We start from the raw sequence: 14465 nt of genomic DNA on the forward strand, positions 1-14465 counted from the left end.
ATAAATAAATAAATAAATAAATAAATAAATAAATGTCAGAACGTATTAACAAGTTATGATTCTCATCAGCGGCAGCCCCAATGGTCTAAGGAATTTTTTGGACCATTGGGATGGGCTGATCCCAAAGACAATGTTAGCAAATGGGTTTCTGTTGTATAAAAATGCTTACAGGCATTTTGCTTGTACATTTTGACATCTTTTGTTGTTCATTGCATCCCATCTGCAGATCGTATTAAAGCCTTTGTTGCCAGTCTTCACCCTGGTGAGTTTCTCTCTCTATTCGGGAAACATGGGCGGTTAGCATAGCTCACCAGACAGGACCCTCCTTAACCATAGTCCAGGGGTCCCCAAACTAAGGCCCGGGGGCCGGATGCGGCCCATCGAAGCCATTTATCCGTCCCCCATGGCACAAAGGCAGAAGGGGGTTGGGCTAAATGGCCCAAGGGGTCTCTTCTTCTCTTACAACCATTATTATTATTATTATTATTATTATTATTATTATTATTATTATTATTATTATTATTATTAACATTGAGGCTGGGTGGCCATCTGTCAGGGGTGCTTTGCTTGTGCTTTTGGTGCACAAAGGCAGAAGGGGGTTGGATTCAATGGCCAAAGGGTCTCTTTCAACCCTCTTTATTATTATTATTATTATTATTATTATTATTATTATTATTATTATTATTATTAACATTGAGTCTGGGTGGCCATCTGTCAGGGGTGCTTTGCTTGTGCTTTGGGTGCACAAAGGCAGAAGGGGGCTGGACTCAGTGGTCCAAGGGGTCTCTTCCAACCCTCTTTATTATTATTATTATTATTATTATTATTATTATTATTATTATTATTATTAACATCAAGGCTGTATTTGTTCCCGTTTTGTTTTGTTTTTTACTTCAAAATGAGGCATGTGCAGAGTGCATAGGAATTTGTTCATAGTTTTTTTTTTAACTCTAATCCGGCCCTCCAACGGTCTGAGGGACCGTGGACTGGCCCCCTGTTTAAAAAGTTTGGGGACCCCTGCCATAGTCCATATGCTAAATTTGACTTCAGACACAGCAAAAGTAAAACAGGGAGAAATCAAAGGATTTGGGGTGGGGGGTACCTGACTTGGTTATAGGACATGTGAAAGGGATCTCGGAGTCTTAGTAGAGTCTTAGTAGACCACAAGCTAAACAGGAGTCATCAGTGTGATGAAGCAGCTTAAAAAGGCTAATGTGATTTCAGGCTGGATCAATAGGAGTTCGGGCTCTAGATCAGGCGAAATAATAATTCCACTGTTGTGGTTCAGTCTGATGATGAAAGGGATTTGGGTTTGCACAGTCTGGAACTGGAAATGTTGGACAGTCTGAGCAGCCAGAGATTCAGAGAAGGCCGCAGGTAGGCAGCCAAGAGGAGCTGGCCAGCCGAGATGAGATAACGGAGGCTTCAGATCAGAGTGACCTTTCTCAGCTCTCAGAACAGGAGGAGGGCAGGGAGAGTCAACAACAGGCAGGTGGTTCTGAAAGTGATAATGAGCAAGTCCAATTAGACAGAGAAACAAGGCTGAGTCTGAGAGCCAAACTCCCTAGGCGTTCGATAAGGATTGCTGCCAAAAGGGTGGGAACCCAAGGTCAAAGAAATACCTTCATGTCTTGTAAGAATGGATAAATAAGGTCAAATGTGGAGACACATTTCAGATCAAGCAACCTTGCTTTCAGAGCAAGATCTTCTGTTTTCAAGCCTTGAGTCTTTGTTCCAGTATTGCTTATGTATTTTGGGGAAAGTCTTCTTGCATTCATGTTCCTGTTTGAATCATGTACTTTGGATTCTGCTTTGAAGATCATGTTTCTGTTTTAAGCCTTGCCATTTAAGGATTTACTTGCTGCTTTGGGACATTGAATTCTCTTTGGATTTTTGCCTTTCCTTATTGCTTTTTGCCTTACTTTTTGCTACCTTTTTATCAATAAACTGTTTATATCAAGCCTCTCTCAGTGGTGTGTGTTGAGAGCAAGGTGGACCCTCGCTGAGGTGCAATACTCACTCTCTTCTACTTTGGTCAGACCTCAACTGGAATAACCCTGTGTCCAATTCTGTGTTATCGAAACCCCCGGGACCCCAAGGAGGACCCCTAATGAGGTCATGGAAGTTGCCTACTGACTGTTAGGAATGGTGGGAGTTGAAGTCCAAAACACTTGGAGGGAGGTCCGAAGTTTGCTCATGCCTGAGCTGAAATCCTATTACAAACTCCCAGGATTCCCTACAGGCAGAGCCGGCCCTAGGTAATTTTGAAGTGTAAGCAAGCAGTATTTCTGGCGCCACCCCCCACCCCCAAACCAGTCACTCGCCCTCTTTTTGCAGCTGGAGTCTGGGCACCTGAATGCGCCTCAACTGCGCCCCCCAGACAATGGCGCCTTCAGCAATTGCCTACTTTGCCTAACGGTTGAACCGCCCCTGCCTACAGTGAGCTAGGGCAGTTCAAGTGGTGCCAAACTGCATTAAGTCTACAGTGCAGATGCACCTATAGTGCCCAATTCCCGTTGGTTGTCTCTGCTTCCTTCCGGCTTTGTGTCTCTTTGCCAGGAGGAAGCAATCGCTGGCTTTGATGGGAGATCCATCTTGGAGGACGGAAGCCAAACCCTCCCCTCCTCTGCCCCCAAATAAGCTTTGCCAGATCTCAGGGGCTTTGTGGTTTTAGTCAACCCTTCATTTGCTTCAAACGCAGGCCTGGCTCTTTCCCACGCAGTGTCGTCCCAGGGCTGTTTGGAGATGGGGAAGCGGAGCCATTGTTTTAATTCCGCACGGAAAACAGGCCCTTTCTGGCGTCTCTCTGGCCGGCCGCGTGGGTGGGTGGGAGGGAGGAGGGGAGGGAGGGGGGATGCTGTGGAAACAGAGCATTTGGGAAGCCTTAGACTACAGGCCAAGGACCCCCGGGTGGGATGGAGCCCACAAGGCAAAAGCTGGCCAGCTTGGATATCCCATAAAGAGGGTTGTTGTGACTCCTGCATGGAGTCTGCATGGAGACCCCAAAGTGAGCCCCTCCAATCTCCCCTGATTGAAGATCCACCTCACCGGTGCCTTAACAAGGGAATAATGCCTGCCATGCCTGAGGAGATGCAAGCCTGGAGTTGCAGCAACCAAGAAATGTGCGTTTCATCTCACCCACTCACGCCAGTTGAAATATACGAGGGTTGAATGAAAAGTAATGTCTCCACCTTCGTTACTTGGGTTTGGATGGGAATATTTTAATAAATCAAACGCAGAAATAATCCTCAGAATGTGCTCTTTAACATCCACTGTTCACTTTTCCACATAATCGCCAGACAATTGGATACATTTCCGCCAACGATGAACAAGTTTTCTGAAGCCGTCACGGAAGAAGTCGACACTCTGTTTCCACAACCGGCGTCTCACAGTTCCCATCGTGCACAGATCTTCCGACAGCCAAGCAAAGCAATAATGTGACCCACACGTTCTTGTGAAATGCCAATGATGCTTGAAATTTCTCTGAGTGATACGACGATCATACTGAATCAATCTGTCCACCTTTTGCTTGTGAAACTCGGTGGTTGCTGTCACAGGAGGTCCAAGTCTTTGTCATGCAAGTCAGATGTTCCCACCTCAACATCTTTAAACTTACTTGCCCAACGACGCACAGGACTCACATCAACGCAATCCCATAAACAGCTTGCATTCTCTGATGAATCTCCTTTGGGGTGACACTTTCTGCTGTCAAGAATTCAGTGACTGCACGTTGCTTAAGTCGCATTGACCGGCCGTCTGCACAAGGTTCCGTACTTCACACTTTAACAACACAACCGTTCAATGCTAAGGCTTCCTGCCAAACGGAACTCGCAAGAAAAGCTAGGCCTCAGATAGGCCATCCCCGTTCGCCGAGGGTGGAGGCAGCGGCAAGGACCATTTTCCTTACTTACTTACTTACTCACTTGTAAGGTCTGTTGAGGCTGATATACAGTAGAGTTCCAGTTATCTGACTTCCGGTTATCTGACCTACCGTATTATCCAACGTGCTTTCCAGAGGGATGAGACTCTTCCCTTCGGCTAGCACCCGGTTTAGGGAAGCCCAGTACGTGTTGCTGCCTAAACTGGGTGCTCGCCAGAGGGACAAGGCTCATCCCTCCATCGAGCACCCGCACTTCGGAGAAGTCCGGTGCGTGTTGCCTAGCAAACGTACTTAGCTTCCCTAAACTGGGTGCTTGCCAGAGGGACAAGGCTCGTCCCTCTGGTGAGCACCCACACTTCAGAGAAGCCCAGTGCGTGTTGCCTAGCAAACGCACAAGGCTTCTCCAATGTGCGGGTGCTTGCTGAAGGGATGAGATAATAGGGCCTCCCTATTATCTTGCCGGGAGGGATAATAGGGCCTCCCTATTATCCAAAAGTTCCGGTTATCCGACATTCCGCCCACACCTTAATGTCGGATAACTGGAACTCTACTTTATCTGTGGAATATCCAGGGTGGGGGAAAAAACTCTTATCTGCTTGAGGTACATGTGAATGTTGCAATTTGCCAACTTGATTAGCATTTGAATGGCCCACAGTTTCAAGGCCTGGCTGGTAGCTGTCTGGGGGAATCCTTTGTTGCAAGACCAAAAACAAGCCATGAGAGTAAAGAAGAGGAAAAGTGTTCTTGTCATTGCATCAAGGGAACCATATTTATTTATTTATTTACAGTATTTATATTCGGCCCTTCTTTCTCACCCCGAAGGGGACTCAGGGCGGATTACAATGAACACATATATGGCAAACATTCAATGCCAACAGACAAACAACATATATAGACAGACACAGAGGCATTTTTAACATTTTTCCAGCTTCACAATTCCGGCCACAGGGGGAGCTGTTGCTTCACCGTCCAGTAGTGGCTGTACTTCCGCATTCCTTTCCTCGTGTTTTGCTGGCAGTTTTATGGTGTTGTAAATTAGCCTCCCGCATAAAGCGTCCCTAAATTTCCCTAATTGACAGATGCAACTGTCTTTCGGGGCTGCATAGGTCAACAGCAAGCCGGGGCTATTAATGGTCGGAGTCTTAACCCGACCCGGGCTTCGAACTCATGACCTCTCGGTCAGTAGTGATTTATAGCAGCTGGTTACTAGCCAGCTGCGCCACAGCCCGGCCCCTACTGCCCGGAAAACTCAGAACAACCTCTCTGCTTCATCTCAGCTGGAATGTCTCTATGGTTCCCGATCTCCCTATCTTTTGGGGAACTTTGCTGAGTGTTCCTGGAACGAACTAGATTTTGGAAGGAGAGGTCCTAAAACGGGCGCATTGGAGGTGAAAACAGGATGCGGCTGTTTATTTCTTGGGCAAGGACTTGAGAAATGCCTTCCTTCCTTCCTTCCTTGTGTGACTAAAACAGCTTAAACAGCACCATTTGCTCAGCAAAAAAAATACCCAGAGAATTTAAGGAAGGTCAGCCCACATGTGACTGGAGCCGGGAAAGGAAAATAAGGAGTGATTTATGTCCAGGGCCTGCTTTGCATTAGAGGCGCCCGGCTTCACATCTGCAGGATCCGTCCCAGCATTGGTTACCAGGCCCAGCTGGATGGGCTTCTCTTATAGTCGGACCTGGGTGTGAAAAAAGGAAAGGGCGGAAAGCAAGAATCTGAAATGTTATAGAGGTTCTTGCTTGAGTATTGGGCTGAGACTCAGGTTCCAATTCTCTTCCAGCCATGGAAACCTACCAGACGAGTCACACTCTCTCAGACTCAGAAGAAGGCAGGGATAAAACTCGTCTGAAGAAGCCCAGAGAGCCAGCAAGATTATTGGTTTGAGCAGGCATGGGCAAACTTTGGCGCTCCAGGTGTTTTGGACTTCAACTCAAAAACAAAGGAAGTGGATTATATGGCAGTGTGGAGTCAAGATAATCCAGTTCAAAGCAGATAATATAAGATTATAAATGGGTTATATAGCCTTGAGTCTACACTGCTATATAATCCAGTTAAAATCTGATAATCTGTATTTTATAGGCAGTGGGGAAGAGGCCTAAATGAGGCCTAACTCTGCCTGTCCCCTGGGCTGAGTGGGTTGCTAGGAGACCAAATGGACGGAGCTTAGCCTTCTAACTGGCAGCAATGGGATAAAAACAATTATTCCTCTCCCTCTAATTAGGACTTTATTTTTCTTTTCTTTTTGTTGTATCAACCTAGAGCCGTGGAGGAGGGGTTGTGCTGTCAATTTTCTAGGTTGTGGGGTGTTTAGTTTTGTTGTTTTGTTGGTTGCCGGGATTCCATCACTCTTTTATATATATAGAAGAAGAAGATGGTTACAGCCAATGCCTTCCTCTCTAAGCATGCATTATCTACCTGACAATAATGAGCAGAAAATCATAGAATCCTAGAGTTGGAAGAGACATCCCCCCCCCCCCCCAAGGCCATTCCTTCAGCCAGGCAGGAAGATACAATCCAAACCTTCCCGACAGATGGTCATCCAAAGTCTGGTTAAAAACTGCCAGAGAAGGAAACTCAACCTTGAATCGCATTGGCTTTATTTGCTGCTGCATCGCACATCTGACTCATGTTCAGTTTGTGGTCTGCTAAGACTCCTTGATCCCTTTCACATGGACAGTTCTCAAGCCAGATGTCATCCACCTGAACCTCTGCATTTCAGAGTTTCAGAGTAGCTCTATTTCTCCCTGTTGCAACTCCTCAGACTCCACTGAGGCTGTCATACTTTGACATGGTTAATGCAAAGTCTGTTGGCGTGTGGATGATGGATGTGAGGTGGATAAATTGAGACACTAACAGCCATCTTCTCAATTTTCCCCTCCGTTTGGCAACTTAGCATCTGCTTAGTAGCACGAACAAATAACACTGCACAGCTGTCAGCCGAACCCAGCGGTAATTAGTTTATTTACAAGTATTTACATAGATAGCAGCCAGAGCTGCTCACACACATGTTTCTCCGACAGCAAGATTAATGGCGACTGCAAGAACTCTTATCAGTGAAGAATAACTCCTCCCAAATTCCATTGTCTGTGACATGTCTTCCTTCTACCAATGTAACAGCGGAAGTCTCATTCCTTTTCTCTCTAGGCTGTAAATCATTGCTCTATGCGATTAACTATTTCCGTACTAGATTGCTAACCAAAGCAAACTTACATTGAAACAATGGAGTAAACATTTCACTATATTTAACCATTACCTTGACAAAGTCCTTATTTCCTCTATGACTTCTTGCTTTGCTAAGCATCATTGTCCTTCCCAATGAGACATGGCAAGGATATCATCAATGTGGCCATGAAGCTTGAGCGTTTGACTACAACTCTAGAGACCTGAGTTCAAATCCCTTCTCAGCGTTGGAAGCCCATTGGATAACTTGGGCAAATCACACTCTCTCAGCCTCAGAGAAGGGCAAGGGCAAACACTATGAGAAGTAGTCGTTAAGGTCACCAGAGCTTGAGAACGGAGGCACACAACAACAATATCAAATGGGATCATGGCCCAGATTGTTTTTTGGTTACGCAAAAAGGAGTTCTACAAATCCCAGTTCATTCCCTCCCTGATAGATGTGGAAAGAGCAGAGGCTCAAAGGAAAGCCAAGCGGCCCCTCCTCCTCGACATTGACCTGGAAGGTTATGAAATCAGCTGTGTTGTTTCAATATCTGTTTTTGCTAAACTTTCACAACACTTTTAGCCCCATATTGAGAATTCAGAGAATCCATTTTCTCCAAGAGTCAATTCCAGACACAATTTTGATAACGGAATTTATGCAAAATCATCCCCAGATCAATAAACACATGGGATGAATACCTTTTACCCATGAGCGCATTCCCTTCTAGAGGTGCTTTTATTTCCTGATGTGGAACATCTGGATTCTAGGTTGGTGAACCTTTGGGTTCATCTACACCAGGCATCGGCCAACTTCGGCCTTCCAGGTGTTTTGGACTTCAACTCCCACCATTCTTAACAGTCTCAGGAATCAGATAGAAAACATAATCAGAAGCAGAAGATGGAAAAGCTCCATGATCTCTGCCAAAAGAAGACCAGGAGCAGATTGAGGTTCAAACTAGATACATACTATTAAAACTAATTGGCTGGGACTAGAACAGGCATGAGTCAACTTGGGCCATCCCTCCAGTTATTTTGGACTCCCACCATTCCTAACAGCCTCAGGCCCTTTCCTTTTCCCCATCAGCTGCTTAAAGGAAAGGGCCTGAGGCTGTTAGGAATGGTGGGAGTTGAAATCCAAAACACCTGGAGGGCCGAGGTTTGACCATGCCTGATCTGCACTGTATTTATTTATTTATTTATTTATTTATTTACAGTATTTATATTCCGCCCTTCTCTGTATGAATGCAGAATGAATGCAGTTTGACCCCACCTGGGTCTGCTTTGTCACACATGCACATATGCTTGTGTTATGAATTCGGAGCCTTCTGGGTTTTTTTGCACATCTGCCCAGCCTTGGGGAGCTGTTCTCCAGATGTTCACAGCTGGGAGCTGGTTTATTGTGCAAAACAGGCAGCTTGTGCCTCCGGAGTCGTGTGGTTTTGCACTTAGGATTCATTAACAGCAAAACACATGCGGGCCTGGATGCGCATGGGAGGCAGCAGGCCTTTTCGGAATGTTTGGAGCATATTAATGCTTGCTTCTATTGCCAGCACCAAAACTATTGGAGTCACGCTTAGGAAGGGATCTAGAGTTGGAAGGGGTCCCAAAGATCATCCAGTCCAACCCTGGTCTTGCAGGCAAAAAAGCACAACCAAAGCCTTCCTGAAAAGGGGCCACTCAGCCTCTACTTATGGACCTCTAGGAAAGGAGACTCTACCAGACTCCAAAAATGTTTATATTCAGTTAGAGTTAGAAGGGGGGCCCAAAGGCCATCCAGTCCATTCCCTTCTGCCATAAAGAGAGGCAAAACCGAAGCCCTCCTGACAGATGGCCATGCAGCTTCTGTTTCAGGGTAGTAGACACCATCACATTCTCAGGCATTAGAGTTAGTGGGGACCCCAAAAGACCATCCAGTCCAACCCCTTTTTTACCAGTTGGAGGATGTTTTCCAATTTGTTGTTGAAGGCTTTCATGGCCGAAATCACTAGGTTTGCTGTGAGTTTTCCAGGCTGTCTGGTCATGTTCCAGAAGCATTCTCTCCTGATGTTTCACCCACATCTATGGCAGGCATCCTCAGAGGTTGTGGGGTCTGTTGGAAACTAGGCAAGTGGGGTTTATAGATCTGTGGAATAATGTCCAAGGTGAGAAAAAGAACTGTTGGAGGCAAATGTTGCAATTGGCCATCTTAGTTATTAGTTCTTGTCATTTGTTTTTATTGGCTAATGTTTAAATTTTTATAATTGTGCATGTCTCTTGTCTATTGTTGTGTTTTATATTGCTAGTGTTTTTATTCGGGCTTGGCCCCATTTAAGCCGCCCTGAGTCCCCTTTGGGGAGATAGAGGCGGGGTATAAAAATAAAGTTATTATTATTATTATTATTATTATTATTATTATTATTATTATTATTATTATTATTATTTTATTATGACACAGCAAACAAGATAGATATGCTGGATTTCATAGGGTTATTATTATTATTATTATTATTATTATTATTATTATTATTATTTAGGATTGAATAGCCTTGCAGCTTCAAAGCCTGGCTGCTTCCTGCCAGGGGGGATCCTTGGTTGGGAGGTGTTAGCTGGCCCTGATGGTTTCCTGTATGGAATTCCCCCAGGCTGGAAGCAGCCAGGCCTTGAAGCTGCAAGGCTATTCAATGCTAATCAAGGTGGCCAATTCACAATTCCAACAGGCAAGAGTTCTTTCTCCCTCCCACCCTGGACATTATTCCACAGATATATAAACCCCACTTGCCTAGTTTCCAACAGACCTCACAACCTCTGAGGATGCCTGCCATAGATGTGGGCGAAACGTCAGGAGAGAATGCTTCTGGAACATGGCCAGACAGCCCAGAAAACACACAACAACCCTGTGATCCTGGCCATGAAAGCCTTCGACAACACATTTAAATATATATACATTTTAAAAAAGGATGAGGCAACCAAGTGGGAATGCTCCGGACTCATTTTCCTTCTTTATTGGTTTCCGTTCTTGAAAAAGCTACATGAACATGAGGGATATTATGTACACATCTTTGTTTCATCTAGGAAAATACAGATTTGTGTGCTTGTTTTTAATTGGATCCAGCTGTTCTAATCAGCAAACTTCGGCCCTCCAGGTGTTTTGGACTTCAACTCCCATAATTCCTAACAGCCGGTAGGCTGTTAGGAATTGTGGGAGTTGAAGTCCAAAACACCTGGAGGGCCGAAGTTTGATCCTGCCTATCATAGAAGCTTAAAATCTTAAGAATCATCCAATCCCCTTTAGCCACGAAGAAATGCACAACTCGAGCACTCCTGAAAGATGCCCATCTAGCCTCTGCTGCATAAAGATCTCCAGCATTGTAGGTGGCCAACATGTAGATGGCCAATTCTCTCATACAGTTTCTCAAGTCGCTTCTAAAGATCTCCAGCATTGTAGGTTAAACCTTGTGCCGGCTGAACAGCTGACCTGAAGGTTGGGTTGCTGACCTGATGATTGGCGGTTCAAATCCACGAGATGGGGTGAGCTCCCATCTGTCAGCTCTAGCTTTCAGGGACATGAGAGAAGCCTCTCAGCAGAATGGTAACACATCCGGCAACGTCTCTGTACATGGCCAATTCTCTCACACCAGAAAAGACTTGCAGTTTCTCAAGTTGCTTCTGACACGATAATAAAAGCACCTTGCGAGGCGGTCCATATTCCACTAGAGTTGGAAGGGAGCCCCAAAGGGCATCTAGTCCAACCCCATTCTCTGGACAGCAAGACACAAATGAAGCACTCCTGCAAGAAGGTCATCCAGTCTTCAAAGACAAAGAGTCTGCTACCATTTGGAAGAGCCAATTCCAGATCTTAGTCTAGCACAGGCATGGCCAAATTTGGGCCCTCCAGGTGTTTTGTGTGGGGATTTGTAAAAGACTCCATGATGAAATGGGTTGACTGGAAAGGCATGTGTTGGCAGCTGATTGGCTGAGCCAGCTAGGAGCCAGAATTCTGATTGGCTGTCTCTGGCTTGGTGCTGGGACAAACAATTTTAACTGCCACTTTCACCTCGGAGAGTGAAGAGAACGCTGACTGGAAACAGTCAGGAAGGAAATGGCTGTCAACCCTTTGAAGCCTGATTATTTCTAAGGCAGATGAGGCAAATTTAAAGACTGTTTAAAAAGACTGTTTATTCCCTCTGTTCTCTGTAAGAATTCAGAGAGACTACTGTATACACTGTTGCTCTGTTTGACCTATTGAACAGAAGTAAAGTTACTGTTACTTCATGAGTGACACTTTATTACAGGAGTCCTCAAACTTTTTAAGCCGAGGGCCGGTTCACAATCCTTCAGACTGTTGAGGGGCCGGATTATCATTTGAAAAAAAATACAAACACATTCCGATGCACACTGCATATGTCTTATTTGTAGTGCAAAAACAACAACAACAACATCAATGAAAGAACAATGCAATATTTAAAAATAAAGACAATTTTAAAAACAACAACAACAACATCAATGAAAGAACAATGCAATATTTAAAAATAAAGACAATTTTAACCAACATACATTTATCAGGATTTCAATGGGAAGTGTGGTCCTGCTTCTGGCCAATGAGATAGTCAACTTAATTAGGGTTGTTGTTGTTGTTGTTGTTGTTCTTGTTGTGTGCCTTCCAGTCATTTCAGATTTTGGGTGATCCTAAGTCTAAAATTTATTTATTATTTATTTACTGCATTTATTTACTACATTTGTATCACACCCTTCTCACCCCAAAGGGGACTCAGAGTGGCTTACAAATTATATGTACATACAATATATTATATTATTAGCATAGCACAATATTAGCATTATATATTACTATATTGAACTATACCGCTATACTGTAATATTATTAGTAATATTATATGTAATATAGAATACATAATTAATATTATTATATGGTATTATTATTAGTGTTATATTGTATTACATTATAATATTATTATCAATATTATATGTATTTACAATATATTATATTATAAAACTGAGGGCGGGGGCCAGGTAAATGACCTCGGAGGGACGCATCCGGCCCCCGGGCCTTAGTTTGGGGACCCCTGCTTTATTATATTGCAGTGTATATTTTGGTTCAGAAACAGTGTTAAAGCTTCTGTTTATTTATTTCTACAACCCCAACATTTTGGATACAAACTGCCACAAATTCCTGGAGTTGGAGTCCAAAACACCCGGAGGGCCCAAATTTGCCCATACCTGGTTTAACAGCTCATCTGAATATTTTGGTGGAATCTCTTTTCTTGCAATGCATAGGATCCTAGAATAGTATAGTTGGAAGACCCAGTTCAAACACTTTCAACAGATGCCTATCTAACCTCAGTTTAAGCACCCGCAAAGTGAAGGAGAAAGCCTTGCTTGCACCCCATCCATTTGTGTAATGATTCCCAGTTGCAATTCTGCTGGTTTGCATGCTCTGAAACAGGAGTGCATGGCATTTCCTCCTTTATAAATATCTCTTTTGCTCTTTGTTGGTCCCATGGAGGTAAGGCAAAAGTATCCTGGGCAGGTAGCACAGGTAGAAAGCAGTACAGGTGATACAGCAGCAGGTGCATCAAAGAGATGTATTGCCTTTCTATGTCAGGCTTGCAGAATTGGTGTCATAGTCCTCCAGGTGTAATAAGATCAATTTCATAGGAGGAACTGGGAAAACCAGTCCTGAGTTTTAGTTGTCTACAGTTTTCCCCCAAAATAAGTCATCGGGAAAGGGCATCGATGATGCTGGACCAATGGGACAAGGTTTGAAGTCAGGCAGAAGTTGCATTTAGGGGAGCAGCAGTCAAAAAGGAGTGCTCCTCTCAAAGAAAACCCAATGAATTTTCCCCATAACAAGCTATTAGGGTGGTGAAGTGTGTTAAAGCACTGAACTTGCAGACTGAAAAGTCCCAGGTTCAAATCCCGGGAGTGGAGTGAGCGCCTGCTGTTGCTCCAGCTTCTGCCAACCTAGCAGTTCGAAAACATGCCAATGTGAGTAGATCAATAGGTACCGCTCCGGCGGGAAGGTAATGGTGCTCCAAGCAGTCATGACCTTGGAGGTGTCTATGGACAACACCGGCTCTTGGGCTTAGAAATGGAGATGAGCACCAACCCCCAGAGTCGGACACTCAAGGGAAAACCTTTACCTTTACTTACAAGCTATTAGAAATGGGCATTTGTCAGTGCAGAGTCCGTGCAGCAGGGTCCAGCATCCAGGTAATATCTGCATTTGGCATCACTGAATGGAGAGCAGCATTCCAAGGGGTTCGAGGAAAGAGGACCCCAAAGATGTTCATATTCTCAAAGGCCCTGGGGGTCCCGGGGGTCCCGGCAACCCCGGCCGGCCCCTCAACCCAGGGTCTCCTTTCGGCCCCGTCGGCCCCATCGGCCCCGCTTCCCCCGGCTTCCCTGGGATGCCCGGTCTTCCCTCCGGCCCCGGCGGTCCGTCCGGCCCCAGCTTCCCCTCGGGCCCCTGGGGTCCCACATCTCCTTTGGGGCCCGGCTGCCCTTTGGCCCCGGACTGCCCGAAGCTCCCCTTGGAGCCCTTGAATCCGGGGAGGCCCTTGGAGCCCGGGGGGCCCCTCTCGCCTGGAGGGCCCGGGTCCCCCACAACGCCTCGCGACCCCTTCGGCCCCGGAGGGCCCATGATGCCCACGTCGCCCTTCGGCCCTCGGCTCCCCGGAGGGCCCTTGACGCCCAGGTCTCCGCGGTAACCTCTGGGTCCAGGTGGGCCGGGAACACCTGCGGAGGGAGGAAGGAAGGAAGGACGTGAATAATTGGAATCTGCGATATTTGCTCAACCATACTTGCTAATAAATAACTTCTGTGATATTGGCAAAGGATAACAACTTAACAAGTGTACTTAACAATAATTGCATAATGTGTATTAAGCACTGCTTTGGGATGCTGTGGGTTTTCTGGGCTGTATGGCTATGTTCCAGTAGCATTCTCTCCTGATGTTTTGCCTGCATCTGTGGCTGGCATCCTCAGAGGTTTCATAAGGTAAAGGTAAAGGTTTTCCCCTGACGTTAAGTCCAGTCGTGACCGACTCTGGGGGTTGGTGCTCATCTCCATTTCTAAGCTGAAAAGCCGGCATTGTCCGTAGACACCTCCAAGGTCATGTGACCACTGGCATGACTGCATGGAGCGCCGTTACCTTCCCGCCAATAGGAGCAGTACCTATTGATCTACTCACACTCTGGGGGTTGGTGCTCATCTCCATTTCTAAGCTGAAAAGCCGGCATTGTCTGTAGACACCTCCAAGGTCATGTGACCACTGGCATGACTGCATGGAGCGCTGTTACCTTCCCGCCAATAGGAGCAGTACCTATTGATCTACTCACACTCTGGGGGTTGGTGCTCATCTCCGTTTCTAAGCTGAAAAGCCGGCGTTGTCCGTAGACACCTCCAAGGTCATGTGGCCATTGG

General features: G+C 45.6%; 1 protein-coding gene across 1 annotated transcript in view; it reads right to left on the minus strand.

The window, feature by feature from the left end:
* Positions 1-10002: 10002 nt before the first annotated feature.
* Positions 10003-14465, minus strand: part of scara3 (scavenger receptor class A member 3) — a 31412-nt gene continuing 26949 nt past the window's right edge. Inside the window, exon 8 of the mRNA XM_062969035.1 lies at positions 10003-13778. Within this exon, the coding sequence (XP_062825105.1) occupies positions 13330-13778 (449 nt within the window). The 3' untranslated portion in view covers positions 10003-13329. The remainder of the gene's footprint in view (positions 13779-14465) is intronic.

Source organism: Anolis carolinensis, chromosome 1 (assembly GCF_035594765.1).
Source record: "Anolis carolinensis isolate JA03-04 chromosome 1, rAnoCar3.1.pri, whole genome shotgun sequence".
Taxonomy (NCBI): Eukaryota; Metazoa; Chordata; class Lepidosauria; order Squamata; family Dactyloidae; genus Anolis; species Anolis carolinensis.